Source organism: Phymastichus coffea, unplaced genomic scaffold, assembly GCF_024137745.1.
Source record: "Phymastichus coffea isolate CEN01 unplaced genomic scaffold, Cenicafe_Pcof_1.1 PCOF00066, whole genome shotgun sequence".
Taxonomy (NCBI): domain Eukaryota; kingdom Metazoa; phylum Arthropoda; class Insecta; order Hymenoptera; family Eulophidae; genus Phymastichus; species Phymastichus coffea.
The window spans coordinates 781,286-803,878 of NW_026706877.1; the positions used below are offsets into that span (position 1 = coordinate 781,286).

The 22,593-nt window shown below is 39.8% G+C and overlaps 1 protein-coding gene across 3 annotated transcripts; it reads right to left on the bottom strand.

The window, feature by feature from the left end:
- Nucleotides 1-47: 47 nt before the first annotated feature.
- Nucleotides 48-22,171, bottom strand: LOC131667497 (thyroid receptor-interacting protein 11-like). 3 transcript variants are annotated; one of them, XM_058940942.1, is made up of 13 exons: nucleotides 21,878-22,171; nucleotides 21,448-21,527; nucleotides 19,350-19,424; nucleotides 8,101-8,280; nucleotides 7,736-7,855; nucleotides 7,185-7,515; nucleotides 3,993-7,121; nucleotides 3,815-3,918; nucleotides 3,639-3,738; nucleotides 1,073-1,154; nucleotides 648-837; nucleotides 472-567; nucleotides 48-400 (listed from the first exon to the last, which is right to left on the bottom strand). In XM_058940942.1, the coding sequence occupies exons 1-13, from the start codon at nucleotides 21,978-21,980 to the stop codon at nucleotides 248-250; spliced, it is 4,743 nt and encodes a 1,580-aa protein (XP_058796925.1). In that variant the 5' UTR covers nucleotides 21,981-22,171; the 3' UTR covers nucleotides 48-247. The 3 variants fall into 3 exon arrangements, with proteins under 3 accessions (XP_058796925.1, XP_058796927.1, XP_058796926.1); XM_058940944.1 differs by lacking the exons at nucleotides 19,350-19,424; nucleotides 21,448-21,527; nucleotides 21,878-22,171 and adding an exon at nucleotides 16,427-16,578; XM_058940943.1 differs by lacking the exons at nucleotides 19,350-19,424; nucleotides 21,448-21,527; nucleotides 21,878-22,171 and adding an exon at nucleotides 10,937-11,083.
- Nucleotides 22,172-22,593: the final 422 nt, after the last annotated feature.

Consider the following 22,593-nt stretch of genomic DNA (forward strand, 5'->3'; position numbering starts at 1 on the left):
TAATAATATTTTAAAATGGTAATGAATAATACATATAAAACTTTTTACTATTCTTATAAAAGTTATATTTCCATTTCTTGATATATTTACGATTATTATATTACAATTTTTGACTCTAGAATGTCTATATACAAATATTAATTACAGTATAATTTATAACCAACATTTTCAACTTTTTTAGCAAATAAAATTAAGTAAAAATTTCAACACAAAAAATCATGGCTTCAAATGGCTTTGCTATTTAATATCAGCTATCTTTAAGAACTTCCTTCAAGATTGATCCTGTATTTCTTGCAGGCACAAAATCTGGGAATGTTGGAAGTGTAACGTTTGACAGTAAAAGTGCTGATTGAGTAGAAGAAGAAGAATGTTGTCTACTGTGGCCAGGCCTACTGATAGGCTAAAAAAATTGTCAATAAGTAAATACCTGTATTTTTTAAATTTAATACTTTTTATTAGAATAAAACTTACAGAATTTGAAATTGGCAAAGGTGGTAGTTGTGGTTTTGGCTGAGATTCACTTTCCAAAAATTTAATGAATGCTGATGATAAAGATGTTTCTTGTTCCTAAAAATTAAATATAACAAATTTAAATAGCGCTAACGATGTAAGCTTGCATAAATAGTAATAAAATTTTTGTCTATGACCTTGGTAGGAGTAGGACTGCTATTAATCATTGAGGAAAACCAACTGTTCTTAGCAGAAGAAGTATTCAAACCAGTTTTCTCACGTTCCATTTCATTAAAATCGAGAACATTGGCAAATACGCGTAAAACCGCTGTTTTGTCATTTGGTGGAGATGAAATATAACCAACTAATAGATTTTTAATGAGAAACCTGAAAAAGAAAATGTTTATGCTGCAGTATGAAAATCCAAAAACGTTTTCAAATCGTAAAATCTAATTCATTTTTAATTATTTTATTTTCAATCAGACCATTCATTAGCATTGACTAATTAACAATTAAAACCAAAATCTCAATTAGTAAATAATAATTTCTCAATTATAATAACTAAATTTGAATTACGAATTAGTTATTATTATTTGTTTATTAGTTATAAAAAATTGTTCACCTGTCAACTTTGCCCTCTCCACTTTTCTGTGATTCTTGAATTCTCTGATCAGCAGTTTCTACTAGCTTTGTTAACCGAATGACTGTAAATAAAAATAATAAAATTTGTGTTTGATCAGATAGAAAAATTACTGAATACAGACAAATATATCACAATCATTAATTAAATAAAATGTAATATCAAATCTAAATAACAAAAATTACAAAATAATTCAAGTTTTTACAATTACTGTCAAATTACAATGCTATCAATAACTTTAGAAAATATCTATCTCTTATTTATTTTCACCAGTAAACACAACATCTAATCTAAAAAATATAATAAACTTTTTCTTTTATAGCTTTAGTTGAAATTTATGTAGATATTTTCTTAGTTTTTACATAAAAATACATTTTTTATAAAATAAGTAATAATTGTCACACAAGTACATACTATTAAACAATAACAATAAATTATTTCTTCTAAAGATGCTTAGCAGTATACATAATTGCATTTTGGCACTGTGGATTTGATTTGTCATTTGTTACAAACAGGCTTGCAGATTTTTAAAAGATGAACGTAAGTATAACACAAGTACTGGTCGCTAAAATCAAGACACCAGTACCTGATGTAATACTCACACTCTCCTTTTGCTTATGCATTTAATATTTGGTAATTTGGCTCATGCTGCATTCCTTGCTGTTTTTAGATTCATGCCATCCAAAAAAAATCAAAGCCTATAACTAACTTTTAATAAAATATCCATTTTACTTTGACATGCTTTTGAGTATTATCATGATATCAATTATTAATTTTTAATTTAATCGCAAAGCAAGTAAGTTGAAGTTCAATACTTCTTATTTTTGGAAAACCGTTTTTTTTTTTTTTTTTTTTTTTTTTTTCGAAGAAAATTGAAGCTGTAGATTACATACTGGTTATGAAAAGATTTTCATTTCTCGTCGAATTGTGGTAGTGAGTGGGAAACCCCACGTGGTAATATGAGCCGAAAATTTGCACGCTCACCAGTTACCGCATGAGATTATCTACTCAGACACTACCAAATAATCCTGGGGCTTTTGCTCATTGTACAAATCAGATTAATACGAGACGTCGGCGGCAAAAAGTGATATGTTTTTTAAATATATTGCTTTCTTTTAAGACCTCATTATTTTTCAGTTTGAAAAACTATTGTTAAAAGAATTATTAACGAGATTGTCTATTCAGAAATGAACTAAATTATTCAGTACTTTAGTCTTCTACTATAGAAACTTAATTGTTTCTTTTCGACACTACGCGCGAGGACTTGATTCTACACACGCTCAAACAATCGAGCATGTTTAAAATCTCGTCTGACATGTCGTATCGAAAAATAAAGTTAGATACATTTGCGAGAAAGTGATGTCACCTTCATGTGGTCTCTTGAACTTAGCTTCGCACGGGCGCAAACGTCCACATCAAGCTCGAGTTACTTTCTCGCACTAGTAGCCAAATGTACTATTTAATATTGTTTACTAATATTAGTTTTTCAAATTGAAAAAATAATCGACATACATTGTATTAGGTCATTGTTACATAGAGGGTAAATAAATCCATAGTATTTAAAGTAAACCAAAAAAAAGGCATTTATGTACTCTTGTATTTTTCTATGAGTTAAAAATCTAAAAGTTGGAGGAAAACCAACACCGACGAAATAGCAGAATGGGTGATTATGCGTTTTAATTTTGGCTTTTTTTCATTATTTAGTGAAGTGCAATAGGCAGGCGACAAACCAGTTCGTAACCGGATACCAGCAAGAATCCTGGGCTGTATAAAGAGAATCCCAGAATTACCAGCTGATATTTGACTACGTGACTGGACTATGGTGTGTGTATTGTGTCTGTGCTTCCGCATAATTTTTAGCTATTCATTGGTTTATATGAAATCATTTTAAATTCATGTTTCACATCTCACACTATAAATTAGTCACAGAGAACAACCGTGAATTTCACGTGCAGTTGTGCATTTATATAATTGTTTATTTGTTCTTATTAATATTATTTATTGAACTCAACAACAGAAAATAAACTTGATAGAAGTAAAATAAAATTAATTCGGAAAGAAGATGAAAGACGAAAACATAAATAAAATAAATAATAATAAGAAGATGAAAGACGAAAACATAAATAATAAAAGAAAGAGTTCTGGTAGTTAAATTAGAAGTCAATATTTAGCAAAGAAAAGCTCCAAATTATTAGTATGAATTGAATTACACATTGCATCCTATTTTTAAATTTTATTACAATAACAATCTCATTTGAATATTTTCCAAGCTACTATATAAAGCCTAACATATAAAAGACATGTCTTGTCTTTGGATCGTAGATTTGATACGATTCAGGATCAATTAGTTAAAAAAAAAATAAATCGACGTTCCAAAATTTTAACACTATCCTTGTTAGTATATAAAATTTCTATATATTTGCGAATTAATAACAGTGAGCATTATTATTAATTAGAACTGCACAGTACAAAACATGCAAAAAGATTGAATGAAAGAAAGAAGTGATAAGTGGTATAATTGAGACACGTTCAAAACATTCAACCATACCTTCTTGATTAAGTTGCTCGATTCGCTCTGATTTCTTATTAAGTTGTTCCGTTAATCTTGTTGCTGCTTTCAAACAATCTTGGGCTTCTGATAATTGGCCCTGAAATTATATTAGACTATTAAATTAATAAAAAGCGATGAAACAGCGATTGAGATGATTTCGTATTTATACAGACTTGCAAATAAAGAATCTGCTTTGTAAGTTCATCGTGTCTTCTTGACGATTCGAATAACTGGATTTGTAGTTTTTCTGTTGCAGCTTGAATATCTTTTTCTTTATCTGTTGAGAAAATTCATTCAATAAGTAAACATCCAATAAATATTAAATAAAGACAGAATTAAACAACGAAATACCTCTTTGGAATTGTTCTAACACTAATTGTAAATTGGTAAGAGAAGCCGAATAAGATAATACTTTATCTTCCGTAGCAGATATTTTATTTTGTAATTCATCTCTTTGTTGCACAATCAAAGCGAGTTGCTGTTGGAGGGTTTCAACTTGTTGATTTGCTCTAACACTTACTGAAGTGTACATTGTCGAGCTATTTTTCAACTTTTCCTCGGCTTGCATTAGCTTTATTTCTAGAGTTTTAAGAATTTCTTCAGATTGAAGAGCTTCTTCAGTATGACTTGCTTCTTTTTCAACGAGATGATTTCTCAATCGTTCTATATCTTTTTGTAAAGATGTTTCTCTAGTTTGTAAGTCTGCTAATTGTTCTTGCAAGTACTTAATATTGGATTGGTCTTGTAATATGACTGCTTCCAATGTTTTATTCTTTTCTTCCAATACCATGACCTGCTTACTTAGAAGAGTATGTTCAGCTATACCGCAACGTTCTCCATGATTATTTGTCTCTTCGATATTCTGGATTCTTTGTTTAACGACTTGCAGCTCATTTTGGGTCCATAATAGTTGTGATTCTTTTGCGTCATAAGCAGCTGAATTAGCATCTCTTTCGGCAATTAATTTTTGCGTTTTAATAGTCTGCTCATTAAGTAATTGAGTTAATCTTTGAATTTCAGAATGATATTGGAGACTTTCATTGTGTTTATCTTGAACAAGCTTAATAAGTTCATCTCGTTCACATTTCAATGTATCATAACATGAATTCATTTTTATGATCTCGTTGTCTTTAGAACTTATCAGCTGCGACAAGTTTTCTACTGTTTCTCGAGCCATGAGTGCAGATTCTTTATCTTTTGCTATGATTGCTTTTAAATTTTGTATTTCTTTTGATTGTTCAGCCAATTCACTAATTAAACATGTACGATCTTGGTTGAATGCTTCTGTTCCTGTTGGCGAAGTTTGCTCAATCAGTAAATTTTCGGTATTAACTTCAACATTACATTTTGGTACTAATAATTTTTCGAATTCTGCTTTTAATTTTTTATTTTCACTCTCAAATGTTTTCAATGTATCCATCTCATTTTGGTACCGAGAAATCAATTCTTTTTGAGTATTTATTTCTATTTCTTTCTGCCTTTCAACTAAGTCCAATTGCTGTTTAAGTTCCTCAATTTCTTTATTCGATTTATCGTATTCCTGTTGGAGAATATCCATTTGTATTAATTTGCCTTCTAGTATTCGATTTTCATCTTCTAAAGTCGCAATATAATTTTCATTACACTTCGATTGTGTACCCATAGCTTCAACTGCTTGTTCAACCTTCATAATTTCCAATTGTTTTTCTTCAATTTCTTTTCTCAATTTTTGATTTTCCATGTTAATATTTTCAGTTCTTTGAAGTTCATTCTGTAATTGTTTATTTTGATTTTCACATATCAGCAGTTTCTTTTCCAATTCTTGCAATTGTTTCAAAACGCTGTCTAACTCATTCCGGCTATTATTTATACTCTTTTGCAACAACATTTCATCTAACTCTTTCTTCAACATCAATTTTTCATTTTGAACGTTTTTTAGATTTTGTAATTGATCATTCAACTCATTGTTTATATCTGTTAATGCTGATATCTTTTGCTCTGCTTCATTTAGATTTTTATTAGCAAGCAGAAGCTCTTCTTTGCTACTTTCCAAATCTTGTTGTAATAACGACATTTCTGTATTAAGAAGTTCAATTTTATCCAAGCTTTCATTTTGAGTTTCAGTAAATTGATCTAAGAGTTTGTTGTTTTCTCTGATCAATCGTTCACTATGCAGACTCATTTTCTCATTCTCTGTTTTAATAATTTCTAATTGTTCGATAGTTTGATCTAGTTCGTTTCTCATATTTTTGATATCGTATTCCAAATCATTGTTTTCTTCTCTTGCCTTTTTCAACTCTTCATGTAATTCTCCAAGAGTCGTGCCATCATTCCTGTTAAGATCTGATTCCCGCAGTAGTTTTAGATCAGCTTCAAGCTGTTCCTTTTCTCTTGAGAGGATCTCATTGTCAGCATCCGCCTCATTTTTAGCTTCTTGTGCAATGGACAAAACATTTTCTAAACGTTTATTGTTAGACAAGGCAATCTTAAGTTCGCGTCTGACATTTTCCAAGTCGAGCTTGAGTTCCTCAATAAGTTCGATATTCTCGTCCAAACCTTTACATCTTTCTAAGGATACTCTGAGCTCGCTTTCTAGTACATCTATTCGCCTTCTTAAAGCCGTGTTCTCGTCCAAAGTTATTTGTAATAAGTCACTGGCGTCTTTCGACTCATTATTCTTTAATTTGCTTTCAAGTAAAGCTTCGATTTTGTCTAAATCGACGTGCGATCCTGATTCTTTTATAGCAGCTCTGATAGCTTTCAACTCGGACGTCATTTCCAAGTTGGACTTTCGCAAAGTTTGTATTTCTTCTTGAAGTGATTCGGTTTCTGTTTCAAGACTGGCTACGCGCTCTTCACTCGCTTCTGGTATTGAAGGCAAATTGGACTTGAGGTGCTGAATCTGAAGAAGTAATGATTCCATATTTGCTTGCATGTCTTCGTAATCTACTTGGAGCGACTCGCGCATGTCTTGACTTTCTTTCAACTCGCGACTTTGCTCTGCAAGTTTGCGCTCTAAAGCGTCTTTTTTCCATTGAAGGTCTACATATTTTTGAGCCAAGTTGATGAAAATTGGTTCGTCTCGTTCATTATCGGAAGGCTCAAGTATGACATTTTTCAAGATATCTTTTACTTTGATTATTTCATCTTGCACACCAATGTAGTCTTCAAAATTCAAGTCCGTCTCGATCTCCTTATCTTCTTTTAGCAAAATTGTATCAATTTGTTCGCGTTCTTGAAGAAAATTAGCCTCGGTCTCTTTATCTTCTTTTATCAAAATAATTTCAGTTTCTTTGTCTACTTTTTGATGAACCAATGTTTGGACCGAACAATCTACAGAATCTTTTTCTAGTGCATTTGAAAACTTGAATTGTGACATCTCTTGTTTGAGATTTTCAATAGTAGACAAAGCTTGGTTGTAGTCTACGTAAAGTTGCTCGTATGCTTTTTGGAGAGATTGGTGTTTCTTTTGTAAGTCTTCTTTCAGCGTCAAAATGCGATCTGAAAAGTAAAGCGTTAAACTCGAAATCATTCAAAGTTCAATTTTACCAGATTATCACTTACCAATGGATTCAGCATTCTGTACGTCCAACTCTTCCATACTTGCTGTGAGGCTCCGATTTTCCTCCTCGAGCTCTGCAATTCTTCGATGCAGCTCGATCTGCCGATCATTTTCGCTGGCCTTCTTGCCTTTAGCGTCAAATCTTCCTGCATCCGATTTTTCCTTTTCCTCTTCGCAAAATTGCTGATTTTCATTTTCCAAAGCTAAGAGTGCTGATCTAATTAGATCGTACTGTTCGGATGATGCGAGTTTCGATATAGCCGTTCGAAAATCGCTGACCAAAGTCAACTCGTCTTGTTGCAGACGCTTGGTATTTCTTTCGACTTCACGGCTCTGTAATTCATATTAAAGTTATGATTACACTAACAGATTTCTTTGATTGAAATAAATGCAATTCTATTTTAACAAAGCGTGCTTCGAATCAAACAGAAATAGCCATTAGATCGCTAACGAATATTCGTAAAAAAATAAATAAATAAATAATCAAACAAACATAAGAGAGAAAAGGACGAAGTAAAGACAATCATGCGCGATGCAGAATGCGAGTACATACCTTTTCTCCCATTTGGATAATGCGATTCATCACATCCTGTTTCGCACGTAAGAGTTCTGCCTTCTGCAAAAGTCCTTCGTCTTTGAGATGTAAGTCATCCTTCACATTTGACGAGTTCAGCTGTAAACAAGTCATTTCGAGCATTAGAAATCTAACTATGCAGCAGAAATATCAAAACAAGGCGCAATGACATTTTTTATTTCTTCTGCGAGCTCATAGCGAATGTATTATTATAAAATTGCAATCAGACCAGTGATGTGTTCGTGAATGTACAATTGACGCTAGGGTGCTTTTAAACTGTTTTCGATGGATTATCCTATGAAAAACAAAAAAATATCCACGCCGAGAGTAGACAATGATGTTACCATGAGCGTTTGTACGCGATTGAGTTCTGCTTCCAAATCGCGGATCTTCACGGTGGCTTGGTCCAGTTGGTTCTGTAGCAGTTTAGTCTGGGCCTGTGCTTTAGTTTCGCGACTCCTGGAAGCCGGCGGCGGGTCCCAAAAGAAAGCACCGGCGTCCTCATCTTGTGAGCCGTTGTTCTTCTGCAAAAACAAGCACGATTGACACATCAGTTCGAGAAAGAGAGAGAGAGAGAGAGAGAGAGAGAGAGAGAGAGAGAGAGAGAGAGAGAGAGAGAGAGAGAGAGAGAGAGTTACGAGGCGTGAAGGAGACGCATAGAACAGAGAGAGAGAGAGAGAGAGAGAGAGTGCAAAAAGCTCGGTCGATCGTATGTACGTACGTAGAATAGGCAAAAAACGTCTGGCAGCAAAAAGAGGGAGAGGCATGTTGACGAGTTGCGCGGATGACGAAAAAAGAGGGAAAAAGGTAAAACCGTCAAGGCTGCACAATTGCATAAACGTTATTCTTAGTTTTAAGGACTCGGCCGCTTGCATGCACAGCGTGCCGGCAATTGGAGGTTATAAACTTGGAAAAGCGACAACGCAGCAGGATGCGAGCGCCCAGCGCTGGCAGGCCTATAATTAGCATGAGTCGTCGAGAGTATTGTTATGAGGCCTCTCTGCCTTTACATAAGAATCTGCCGCGTAGCATCGTGGACAATGCACCCGTGCAGCTCGCGCGAGCCACGACATCGCGCATCTCCATGCGTACGGGCGCAACGCCATGCACGCAGGATCTAACCATTGGTTGCCCAATACCGATCAATGTCAAGTTGGCCGTACATCTAATCGATACACTTGCACGGCGTGCCAGAGGTCTGCGTTCTATCGGCCCCAATGAAATACTCGAAATGCTAAGCAGTGCATCGTTTGGCGAAAGACACGAATAAATGACAATATGAAAGTTGGAATGGGTGCTGTGCAGGCCAGCCAGAGGAAGCGGAGAACGCGATAGGTAGTTTTGGGTGAGCTATAACGATAAGGATCTGTCGCTATTGCATGCACGCACAAAAGGCCCGCCGTGCTCGACGGACGACGAGAGGCAGAAAGACCATCGATCGGTTATCGGATCGCCTGAAACCATCGGACTGACTGCTTAAATTGCCCGTTCGCCTCTTTCCTCTCATTGTCATTCACGCGGGCTACGTAAACGCGCGACTATTCGATTCCGAGTGTTGACAAAAGAAGCGACAGGGGCTGGAAAACGACGCGAGGCAGGGAGAGAGTCCGGTCCAAAGGAACGAAACGATGCCAATGAATATGCAAGGAGGGAGGCCTGCGCGCGCGCGCGCGATGGGTCAGGTCGCCGGGCATAATACGTCGTTTGACTTGCATGTGTCAAGCTGGATGGCGAACGCGCGGCGTCGACCAAGGACAAGCCCCGGGCCCGTGTTTCTGCGCACGCAGCTGGTGCTCGCCGGCGAGGCCGATCGCGAGCGCTATCTCTCAGCATCCATCGGCATATCTCGCATCGATACGCGCGCATTATGCATCCTGCTTTCGGCCGAGTTGCGCGACGAACCAGACCGAATTGGAAGATCGCTGGCGCGCAGCTGCAGCGCGTCGATTAGCCTTCACAGGTAAAACGCGGCTCCGGCCGATAACGAGCGTGAGAACGGAAGCTTTTTATCGAAACCAGTTAGAAAAAGGAGACGGCCGCGAGTTAAGATTAGCGCCTCGTTATGCGTGCGCGCGATAAGCGCGACGCGAGCGCCCTGCATTTCTTTCGATCGTCATTTGCCATTTCCGAAGCGAGCGTAACGCTGCGATACGCGCGCCAAACGAGTCTTCCTCCTTTTCGCCATTGTAGCGCTCTCGCGCCGCGCCATGTTCGCGCGGGCGCACGGCGCACGCACGCCTCTCGGTACTTCGTGTCGACGCAGACGTTGCGTCTGCAATGAAACGGACCCGTCCGAATGCTCTCCGATTCCATGTGCGACGGCGTTTTTTTGTTCGAAGACGAACCAAACAGCGACGGACGCGATCAATTTATAGAAAGATAATTACAAACCCAAGCTTTTTCTTCATTCCTGTCGGATAAAAATACATCTAATGACATTCTATCGTCTGCATAACGTTTCCATTTATGATAATTCGATTCATTGTTCAATGAAAAAACTTAAACATCATCGACATTTTTCTATGATTGGCTCAACGTTCTCTGGAAAGACCGCGATTGTTCCACCGATTTTTCACAGATTTATACGTGTCATGCATAATCTCACTGGTATATATGCAGCTTACTTATGAAGGAAAGGCCAAAATGAAGCTTACATTGAAAACAACGAAACAACGCACAGAACAAAGACAACGAAAGAAGGATATTTCTCTGTGTAGTTCTGTTTTACTGTTGGTTGAGCAGTAAACGATATTGAATGAAACGATAAGGGAGGCACGAAGAATTACAACCGTGATGGTAGAGAGACACGAAAGAATAGTAGATGGTAAAAGCAGGCGAGGTTTTCGACGTTTGGCCTTTTGTCACACATCTTGGGTGCGTAGCTTGCGAAAGAGCCTTTGAATAATAACCGAAGAGCGAGTGAACGAGCCGAGTGGGTTATTGGCACGAGGCACATAAAAGCCACAGCAGCAGCACGACCGAGTCGAATCGTCGCTGCCGCCGGTAGGAAAAAAATGAGAAAGAAACGCACGAGCAAAAAGGTGTTGCGCATTAATTGTCGGCGTATCAATGCCGAGCCACGAACGCGCGGACAGCGGTCAAAGGAGGTCGCGATAAGGAACTGCTCCAACGCGAGCGACGCCCAGGCCGTACGCCGCCAGGTGTGTATACCCATCATACCCGCACGTAGCAGCGAAGCCCATTGTTCTTTCGGAGCGCTGTGCAAGTAATATCGGCGATATGCGAGCGCAACGTCACTCGCGCACACATGTGTTCCGGGCACTCGCACTTCTCTTTTTTTTTTTTTTTCTTTCTGTTGGTTCCTTCTAGGCGTGCGACACACATTCGCCTGCGCGCGCAGCCTGCACACGCGCACCGTGCGCCAGATAAGCGCATTATGCGTAAACACGTGTGCGTACTCGTCGCACACCGCCCGCGTTCGCTTTCAAATTCACTTTTCTTCGTTCTACCTAGTTGATGCCGCGGCGCTCGCGCTTCGTTTTCTTTTCCTCCAGTTTTCCATAACCACGGGCGAGCCTCCAATTTCGCTCTTAAAATTAGCGACTCTGGCTCGCGCCTCTTTACTTTTTTCGGTTTCAATTGATTTCTTTGTTCTGCGCTGCGGCGGCAGCGGCATGAAACGATTCCATGACATAATTTTTGCACTCGCGAGCGCTCTTTGCAACTTGTCGCGGCCGGTTGGTCAATACTTTACGAAAGTTGAGTTATTCGCCGCTCAGCAGTTCTCATTCACCTGCGCGCTAAATGCCGTAGACTACTTTTTCTTTTATTTTTTCTTTTTTTTCCATTAATTGCTTCCAATATTTTTCTGTGCTGCATATAGCAAAAACGCGCGTCCATCGTGGCAGCGCTATCCGAGATACTGTACACGCTTTCTATGAATTAATGAAACTGTTATAAATTTATTTCGTTCTAAAATGAACGGAATGCAGTAAGACAAAATGTCAAGTTGCGCTACAAAAGCAACTGGCAATATTCGATAACTCACCAAATTGCCACGATCATCTTGATTCTCTGCATTGCGTAACAAGATCATAATTCTAATCCGACGCAAGGTTTCACACGCAGTGTTCAAATCTCGTAACGAGAAAACGGAAAGATTTGCGACGGATGGGCTATCATCGCGTATATATAGCGTATAGAAATCATCACCGTTTGTTCACATGTGCCGGTTTACCCAACGTTCCTCATTTTTTTTCGTCACTTCCTGGCTTATAGGTATGCCTATGTCGTGACATTTCGCAAAATTGCGTCGTTATAACGTAGTAGTCAGTCATACATATCTACGACCGACGGCTTTTACTTGTACTTCAGTGGAGGCACAGATTTACTTGTACGTAGACGTGAAGAAACTATGCACACACGTTATGCAAAAAAAAATTATCCAAGATATGTTGAACGAAATCCCATCTATTCTGAATGAAATTGTGATATGTAAGGTCGTCAGAACAATTTATTGCTAATATAATAAAGCATAACCTGGAAATCTGCATGACCCATTTTGATACAAGTAATTGTCATGCCGTGAGGTAACTCTGCCAATTTGAAAACGTAATCCCATTTGGAAAAAAATAATGTTTCATTATTACTTAAGTACATATCGATGGATTTAATCAGTGGCTGTTGACTACTTTACGAATGTACAGGCCAGTCTAATCTACTGTTAGACAAACGTTGAGATTGCACTACTACTCGGAGAGAGCTAATAAGAATAATAATGGCAGAATGGATCCTATATAGAATGTAAGTTAGGTATCGCATAGAAAAGACAGCTTATCTTTGTATTTTATTCGAACGCGCAGAGAAAAGAAAAAAGGCTTGCCTGAAAATGTTATCTAAATAAACACATCCGAAGAAGCAAATAGGCCATCGTTTTTCACTTGTCCGGTCTGCTTGGAACGACTTAGACTTGTTCAAAGGTATTTAAAGTTTACCGAAGCTCGGAGAGAAAGCTCGTACGTACGTGACCGGCGGCCGAAACAAAAGGCAATCTCGTTACCCGAGGAATCATCGGAAACCGAGATCTGGACAGAAGTGGAATGGCCGGGAAGAAAGTTACTTCAAAGCTTTGGGAAAACGGTTGGTCGAGTTGGCAGCGACGCGATCTTCGGCGCTCGGTTATGAAACGAGCCAACTATATCGCGGTGCATGCCCATGTCCTTTCATACGCGTCACGTATCACTCGAATCCTCCTGCGTGGAGTGAAAGCAGCGGCGCGCGCTCGGAACGAACTTGGCAGCCTTAACGAATTATTTGGAAGGCTCGCGGGGAGCAACAAGTGCCTCTGCGCTGATGGGCGTGCTGCAGCAGCCGAGCTCTCGAGTTGCGCACACACGGGTACGGGGCGGCTGCTATTGCGGCCCCGAACTCGGAGATACGCTACAATAATTGACGACATCGTCTTTCCGTCTGATTGTCCGTGCACACACACAAGCGCGCGCGAGCGCGTCACACGAGCGTTTCGCAGACCGCCGAGAGCTCCAAGCGTATACATATGCACGCAATCTGACATCCGAGCACAGCGCACAGTTGCGAGTGACATAACGACGATGACAAGCCGTAGTAGCACCATTGCGTGCGATCTCGGCCCTACGGAATACAGAGCTTCGCGCGCCGTTCGCGAGCTAGTCCAAGTGCAAAATCAAAGCCAGACCGAGCGGCTTGGACGTCGTTTTTTTAAGGACGCGTTGTTTTGCCGGCAGCGATTGCGCTTAATGCTTCGTGTTTTCAATGTTTTCCATGCTTTCGATGTTTTGAACATTTTCAAAACATGTCGCGCCTCGACGATTAAATTATAAAAAAAGGCGATCGCGCGAACTGCATTACCGGACACGGCTCAAACGCGACGATAGCCTGAGCGTCGCGGAAAACGAACTATGGCTTTTTCGACTGAATTTGCGCATACATTGACCTCTGGCGCCCAGGTTTACTTTGCATTTTACTTCGGTCGAACGCCGCTCAAGCTATTTCACTCTTCGGCGCTCTTGTCACGTGAAATAGTTGAGCGTTACAGTCAGTCAGTCCAGTCTTAATTATAACGTTGCAAAGGTCGAACAATTTTTTCAGTAGACGCTCAATTTCCGCTAAATAAACGACTCTACTACGGCACCAATTAAATATCCAATGCGATTTTTCTCCTCATCGCGCCGAGCAAAAAATCTAATCGTTTGACTTTATAAGATTCCATTGGACGACGAGCGTCTGTTATTTATTTCACGTGAACGTTGACGTTACTGAAAGAGCGGCTGGGAAAAATGTCCGCGACCAATAGAGTACGTCGGGCTCGATTGCTCGCTGCTGCAAGGAAGGTTGCATTTGAAATTCACTTCGAAAAGAGCTTCAAGTTTTCAATATCAGACGTAAAAAAGAACCTGACTACCGACTTGAAAAAGTCCCACACTTTAGCGTCTGGCTACGATAGTAAGTATAAGTAAGTATATGTTATGTATCAAATGTAATACCAAGAATTCAACAGTCAGCGCGTTCCACAAGATAAAGTGCAGCAGCAGGACGTGGTGTCGACGTTTTATTCCGAGATTTCTTTTCGAGCGAGCAGCATTCTCTTACAGCCTCGAGTGCCTCGAGTCCTGTCAACCGGCTAATATAATCATTGTTGATGCGCGCTTCAAGTTCTCGTGAAAGAAAAAATAAAAGAACCAAAGTAGCCGTCCTACAAAAGTTCCTCGAGAAGGCATTGCATATTCAGAGCTTACTCTCAGAGCGGATCGGAGGGGCAAAGCAATCGTCGATGCAGAGTTTATATGAAAACGCGTCGAATCGTGACACATCGCGAATGCCTCGCGAAGAAAGCCGTAATCACTCCTCGACGCGATCTGCAACTGTAATTTTATCGTCTCACAACTACGTCGCCCACTCGCCTCTGTGCACAGAGACGAAAAAGCCCGCGTACGCGTACGTTTGACCCGTTGCCGCTCGACCACTGACGCGGACGAGGACACCGTCGCGCAAGCGAGTCCTACATGGGCAGGAAATGCATTTTGCCAGATACACGCGTTGCCAAACGAGCGCAACCACCGTGATTGGCATTTAATAACCGACGCTCGGCTCAAAATGCTCGCCGAATTTCCGATACGCGATTGCGCGCTCGAACAATCGAACCGGCGGGACAGGCTGCGCGCACGTCGACGTGTCGCGCGCACCGAACGGAGCGTCCAAACTCGAGCAGGGGCGTCGATCGATGCTCGATCGGCGTGCGAGTGCAAACACGCCGAGGCGTTAAAATGGCAACGCGGCTGCGTCGACGCCGGCGCGATCGAGTTTCTCCGCTTTATTTGCCTATTACATCACGCTCGATGATATGTCTACGATCGCATAGAGCTAACTTGAGCGACCGAAAGACACACGGGCACTCGTTGCCTGCGACGTGACATAACTTCTTTTTGCGGAATCGCTGGAAAAAGATGACGAATGTTTTGGGAGGGTTGACGGCCACTTGGTCAGCCTGACACGGCGCAACTTTTTTCCTGCTCTCGCATCGTCGAACTTTACAAGTCAAATTTTTCGCGAGCTTATAATAAAGGCTGTTCTATAGTTGCGTCGCACGCGCCATCATTTGCATTCAGCATTGAAACGCACAGCGCGTTTCGCTTGGCCCCAGCCGTTAGTTCGCAAGCTACGATTAGTCTTTGTTTTTTAATTTTGTTTTCGTGAAAATTGCATTCCAAATTGATTTTCCATTTTGCAATTTGGCGACGGCGGCGGCAGCGTAACGACGCGCGCACGTTCGACTCGACTGTCGACGATACGGCGAGCGCACTCGAGCAGTGGGCTCTCGTATTATGCAGCGTATTATACGACAGAAGATAAGACCTCGGTACCGACTCTCGCACGCGTGTGAGTGTGTTTTATCGTGGCTGCAGAGTGACGTGCCGCTCGACTGCTCGCCTCTACAAGGAAACCACGATATCGCTTATTGCTCGGCCGATACGCGCTGCTCCTTTTTCACCGCGACACGGATATTTCCGATTTGCCGGATCCGCGAGCGCGAGCTTGCGCCGGAAAGACAAGATGGCTTCGCCGAAAGTGCGCGCGCGTTATCGCGGAATGGAATCGCGAGATAGTACGCGATATCGGCCGAACGGAGAGTGTGCGTGCGCGCAAATAACGGCGATAACCGCAAGTTGGCCGACACCGATGTGCAAAGATTGCGTCTCTTGGAACGCGTGCGCGCGCGCGCGCGCCAAACCAGAGTCAACGAAAATCGGCAGCGCGTCCGTTCGCGCGCGAGTTGCTGCTGCAAGAAGGACAACTCCTCTCGTCGCGTAGTGCCTCGTTGTGTAAACTGGCGTTGCAACACTATCGGCACTATGGTAATCGACTGGACTCGTCGTCGCTCGCTCGGATCGCTCTTTCTTCTACCTTCCAAATCCAAATCCGCCTATACATCCTTTTGTTTTGGCGGTCGCGTCGCGAATCGAGAGTCCAATGGAACATAAGCGTAGAATAAATAATCAATGAATCGGAGCAAGCGCAATATTATTCGGATGGCGAATCGATTGCGCGAGAGAGTCCAGTCCTTAGAGGCCACGCAAAATTGAAATTCGATAAAAAGAGATCCGGCGCCGGCTGCTCGGACAATAGTCTTCAAGTTGACGAGCCAAAGAGGAAAATGAGAAGAGAGGATCTTACTTGGTCGGCGAAGCGTGGGCACGAGAGGGCACGTGTCCGTGGTGACGGCTTAGCCCTGGACCTGACTCGCTCGGTCGGCGATCGGAACGCGTTGCCTCGTGGAAAAGCGTGGGTTCGCGCGCGAGCGCTCAGCGACGACTGCGCTGCCGGCGGCTAACCTCCAGCGTAGCGCTGCTGCAGGTAGGCATATGAACGCCGCGACCGATGACGCGATTATCGCCACAGAGAGCTAGCTGGCTTCGGCTCGCGCTCCTCTTTTTCACCCCTCCACTTTGACCTGCGCTTAGCCGCGACTCTAACGCAAGCAGCGAGCGACAGTTCTCACGAACGTCGACGCACACGCATCTCTTCCTTTTTAGCTCTTTCCTTCCTTATCTCTCTCTCTCGCTTTTTTTCACGCTTGTGTATATCATCGACACCCCGCGGGCTTCTCCTACACTACGTCCTTATCGACAGTCACCGTTCCGTACGCGACTGCTATATTTTATTTATATTTTACTTTGCTCATTTGTTTGATACTTCACGTGTTGCCTTGGTATTCTTATCACTTAACTATTCACCTTTTGCACCTCATCAGAGCAGAACATTCATGCCGTCATTTTTACCTGCTGTATAGAGCCCAGCCAGACCTGCTCTTTCCTTTTTTTGGATACATTCCATTTTCTCTTCTAGTTCAATTATTTTCTTCAATTAGTTATAATGTAGCATATGAGCTCTAGACCGAGTTCTGCGGGTGGGCAGGTGAAGGAAACATTTACTTTAAAAGAAGCATCCTGTCGCAGTCACGCACGGGCTAAATGCTAATTCGCTATTTCCCCTCAAAGAAATATTTAGCCTGCACGACCGACATTTTGTTCTTCTTTTTACAAGTAAAGAATTACTAAGAATGCCGAAAAGTTTAGTGAGCCCGCTAGTTGCACACAAAACACATTTATCGATTAAACAGCTTATCAGAAAAAAAAATGGAAACATCTGCAATAATTTCGACGATCGACAACATTCGAGCGTTCAAGCGTTCAAGCAACCAAATTCGAAGACAATCAATTGCCAAACGTTGTCCTTTCAAGCTTCCAGTTCAAATGGATATTTTAAGAAAGCATGAGTTTGAGTTAAGTCTATTCGATGTTCATGATAACGACGAAGGTAATGGCGTCATACATATTACGTGAACCTTGAACAGTGATAAATTAACAACTTTTGAGTGATTGCACACTATAATGACCGTCCACTTATAAAAATAGTGCACAACAAAAAGAAAAACGGCGCATTTTAGCTGAACGGTAATTAGTTTATTTGGAACGCTACTGAAACTCTTTATTTTTCAAGTAGTTAAATGTGTGGTTGATATTGTGACAAACCGTAACGTCCTTCTTATAACAAAGTAAATTGTCACGTTACAATCTCCTTTGAGGCTATCCAGGCAAAATGAAAAAAAAAACCGTTATGTCGCGTATTGCTGCAGATAATATAACGGATTTGACCAGGTCATATCTGAGCTTGATACTTGCGCTGTTATCAGCTTTCGCGTAGTCACGGGCACTATCAGGGTAAAGCTTGAGAGAGCTAGCAATTGGTCTATCAAACAAGGTTCTGTGCACCTGCTCGCTGAGCTGTTGAAAAATTCGAAGCGTTTTTCGGCATTGTTCCATAGAAAAGTGGTGAAACGCCTCATTTTTCAGGTTGTTCGAGAAAACGGGACAACTCTTCAAAGCTGACCTCGATTAATGAGCCGGACGAGCGATAAATCAACCCTATGTAAATGACTATTGATCGGTGCCTCTTATAAAAGATCAAGGCGCATTGACTCGCGCATAAAGTTTAACTCGGAGTAGCTCGGGAAAATAAATAAAACATGCCTAGTCGGGGAAAGAAATTCGGGAATTTCAGCGTGGCTAATTCATCCATTAATAATGCATGCGCCACGTGCGAACGAATACACAGAGAGACGTAGGTAAGTTGGCGGGCGTCGCCCTTACTGAGTTGACTTGGCGCAAGGATCGTGTGTCGTGGAAGATATGTCGGCCCATCGCGTGTCTCTGCTCTTGTCTTTTTCCAAGAGAGGCTCGTATCGAGAAAGCGGGCTGCTTGCCTCTGCCGAATATACACGCATCGCGGTCGCCGAGCGCTTCACTCAACCAAGGGCCGATCCTTTGTTTGCTGCGGGCCCCGAGATACGAGCGCCCGAGTGCCTCAGACCCAACGTCTCGCTTTTTCATCCTCCTCTTCGCCAGAGCCTTCTTTTACATTTTTTCCTTTTAACTACGACTTCCATTTTCACCTTCTTTCCCAAAGTTTCTCTTTCGCCTCTGTTTCGACTCATTTCCTCCATTTCTAGTTCTATTCACCAAATTTCTATGCAATGCTTTTCGGCTTTTACTCGACCAACGTCTATAGCTTATTTTTATGGATCATGTTTTTATACGTTGCCAATACTCGGTATCACAGAGTGCCGAAGAAAACGTGAACTAACGTATCCGATCCGTGTATTATTATTATTATTATTATTATTATTATTATTATTATTATTGTTTGTGAAAACTTGTTCGATCGAATGCAGATAAAAAAAACATCGCTCTTCGTGAACTCTTCAACGTGTATGAGCCAAAAAAGAGACCCCGCCGAAATTGTGAAATTGAAATTAAACAGAAGGTACGAGCTTCAACGCGGAGGTCTTTTCGACGCGTTCGCGAAGAGATATCAGCTACTACCCGCATAAAAAGTAAGTTAGATGTTAGTCTGCTCACGCGCTAAGCCAATACTTAATTGTGATAACGGTGCATTGTCAGCAATGAATTGCCCATTACTGATCAAGTTTACTTGAAAAGCGTCATATTATAATGCTACGAAAATTTATAAGCTTTCTACGAAATATCATCGGCATCAGCCTAACGTAATGAAATTTGTATTTCATATATATACTCACGGCATGGCTGGTATTCGCGCGAAACTCCACTACTGCCTTCTGCAGCTCGGTGTTTTGCTTTCTTAATATTGATATCTAGAATCAATGACAAGTCATTAACATCGACGAAATGACAACAATATTATCGATAAAAGTAATCAATTTAAAATAAAAATTTTATAGTACTGCATATGTGTGTGCACACACGCACACACACACTCTCAGATATCATTTTCAAGATTTAGAAAAGGCCACTGCACTCTGCAATAATAAAACTACTAGGTGTGTTTTCGAATTGAAAAAATGCGATTTGGGGCAAAAGTTAAAGGAACTCGGGCGATACCATTTTTTGACTTGTCTCTTGCTCTGTTCCTCTGCGGGAGGAAGTCCGGTGCCACGATGTGTTATACAAAAAAATATAGGACCGCGGAGATGCCATAGCGAGCGAGAAAGAGACGCGCTCAGGCTATTTGCCAGTCTTATCGGAGTTTGCTCTCCGATAAGCATATACCACGTAAAGTCTACCCCGACTTCAAGCTGGAGAACGCCCGAGACCCTCTACCTTTTAAAAGCCTGCTGCTGCTGCTGCTGCTGTCACTACCGCCGCCACCACCGCCGCCGCTGTGGGCTTTTGTTGGTTTAAGGCTGCGATTTTAATCTAAAAATTTTTTTTTTGCTGACGAATAATAAAACTTCTTTAAATCATACTGCCATACTTGTTCTCATACAGACCAATCAATTCATCAGTTGATACGTTACGTTACATTATGACCAGGCGCTGTCATATACTATATTTTCCCAGAACCTTGTCTTATTTTTATTTTTGTGAACAAAACTACTTTTCGTGATTGTCTGATAATCACAATCAAAATATCAATCGAAAGAACTTTTAGCCACTAAACATTGTAAGACGATATTACTTGCTTTGAAACTTTAAAAACTTAGTTTTAATGTTTCTTATGACCTTTTTCGTATAATAGTTCATTTCATATTTAAGTGACAAATTATAATGCTTTATTGGTTACTCCAATTTTAACATTACAAAAAAATTAACTTTTATAAAATTAGTCATGCTGAAAAGACGTTACATCTGTTGAGTCATGAGTTGGGAATTTAATACCATCAAATAAAAGGTGTTAATGGTTTTAATAATGAAAAAAAGAAAATAAATGGAAGACCAATTTTTTATCCATGTCATAACAAATAAATGTATCGAGAATAAACAAGTCGATATTGCTATTAAGGTACTGCGCAGCCACAGGAAGCTAATTGATATTGTTATCTATTGAAAAGCGGAACAACCACTTTCAAAAAACTAGTCTTGTCTCACCATCCCCTCGTACTACGCTTGCGCATCCAAGCATGCGATAGCACGAAAAAGGTGCACGATAACAGAGCTAGCTCGTCCGTGTTACGCAAATTCAAATTATCAATAATTTTCGTTTATGCGTGTTTTTAAGATCATATTTTTCAAATTAACTATATTAACAAAAACAAAAAATAGTTAAATATTTCTCGAAAAAAAACTTAAATGGAAAGTTCCCATTGCTTACATTCACATTACATTCGCCATTACAATACAACATTTTTTTCACTGTGGCGCTTTGAATCTAACTTCTACAACTTTTCTTAGATCAAAAGTCTTATTGTCGTGATATTTTAATTTATCAAAGAAAGCACTAACATAGAGATAAATAAGATTTAGTTTGCCATGTTATAATTTGAAATCTGAAATTCTTCTACGTAATTACTATTTTCAAACTTATATAACTATTTTATTTTGTGAATTATTATTCTTGTTGTTTAAACCAACATTAACAGCATTAGTCAAAAGCATACATATAAAACAGAAGAGATATTTAATAAATTCATATAAAAGCTTCTTGTTTGCAATGCACTTAGCAATGGTTATTAAAGCAAATGAACATCTGTTAAAACATTGTGATTATCAAGGAAAAAAATCGTTATCTTCAACTTGATAAGTAAACAGAGTGTGGAGGGCCTATCATAAATGTAGAAGGGTAGATATAGTTTCATATTAATGAAAATTTATTTTTACATTGTTAACATTAACAATTGAATTTTTAAAAATGTTTCAATAAATTTTATAACAACTTACTTCAGCTTCTTTAGAATTTAGTATTTCTTGTAATTGGTTACACCTTTCGTTAGCTTCCTCGAGATCTTTTGAACGTTCATCTAAAAGCACAAAATGTAAAATCAAATTTCTAATCAAACATTGTGCATTAAACATAGTTCTTTTGGTTTACGTTTTGTTTGGTTTCATATGTAAACTATACATTTGTATAAATACAGTTATCAATTTCGAGAATTTGTTTAAATTAATTTATTGAAATTGAAATGTAGAAAATAAATATAATTTAATTATAGAAAAGAAAATTAATTCGTGTTCCCGCGATTTGATATTTGATTATTGTATACTTCGACTGATAAAACAGATCAATGTTTTGACAGTGGTCAGTAACCTGACAATCCTGCACACGTGATTGAACTAGTTTGTCGTTAGTTTTTGCTTAATAATTAATTACCGATTTCAGCTACGATGCCATCGGATAATACTTCTTTTGTGAAATTTGTAATTTGCCCCTTCAAATTTGAGAGGCTCGACAGTCCTTCACCGAGCCACGCCATTTCACACGTCAACACTATCCGGGTGACAGATTGTACTTATTTTTTAAGTGACTCTAGACGATTAATACAATTCAAATCTAGAAACAACTTGTCGCTCATTTTCAACCACCAGAACCGCGGCTACAATGTACACAAAATAGCACGTAGGAAGATAATCTGCAAACACACAGCAGCACTGTGAACAGTGTGAACTGAAAGTCTCCCAAGGAAAACAGCTATGGGATCTAGGGGATTCATCAGCTGACAATTGTCACTAGAATAATCCTAGAATTAAATACGTATACGTCATATAAACGTAATCGGTTGCAAACATTCTACTACTAATCTAATAAAATGTATATCTAAATTAAGCTCGTAAAAATGAAATTTGTAGTTTTATTGGTCAAATTAATGGTAAACTACGATAAGATACTTTTGTTACTAATTGTTGGCATAGTAGATTAGACTTTATTATGACGATCACAGATTTCTGTTTTATCATTCGTAAGTATATTTTGTATATCATCGTCACGATATAGAATATTTACAGACAAAAAAGAATTATTTATAATTTAATAAATTAAGGAACAAATAATAGATCTGTAGACGTAAAAAAAACTGTTTGAAAATGTTG

What these genes read in the sequence shown, in the direction of transcription:
- LOC131667497 (XM_058940942.1), bottom strand. Translation starts at nt 21,980, where the DNA reads ATGGCGTGGCTCGGTGAAGGACTGTCGAGCCTCTCAAATTTGAAGGGG. An exon ending in GCGCGAATACCAGCCATGCC is followed by an intron (nt 8,281 to 19,349) that starts GTGAGTATATAT and finishes TTGTTTTTGCAG; the next exon opens with AAGAACAACGGCTCACAAGA. An exon ending in GGAGAGGGCAAAGTTGACAG is followed by an intron (nt 838 to 1,072) that starts GTGAACAATTTT and finishes TTTCTTTTTCAG; the next exon opens with GTTTCTCATTAAAAATCTAT.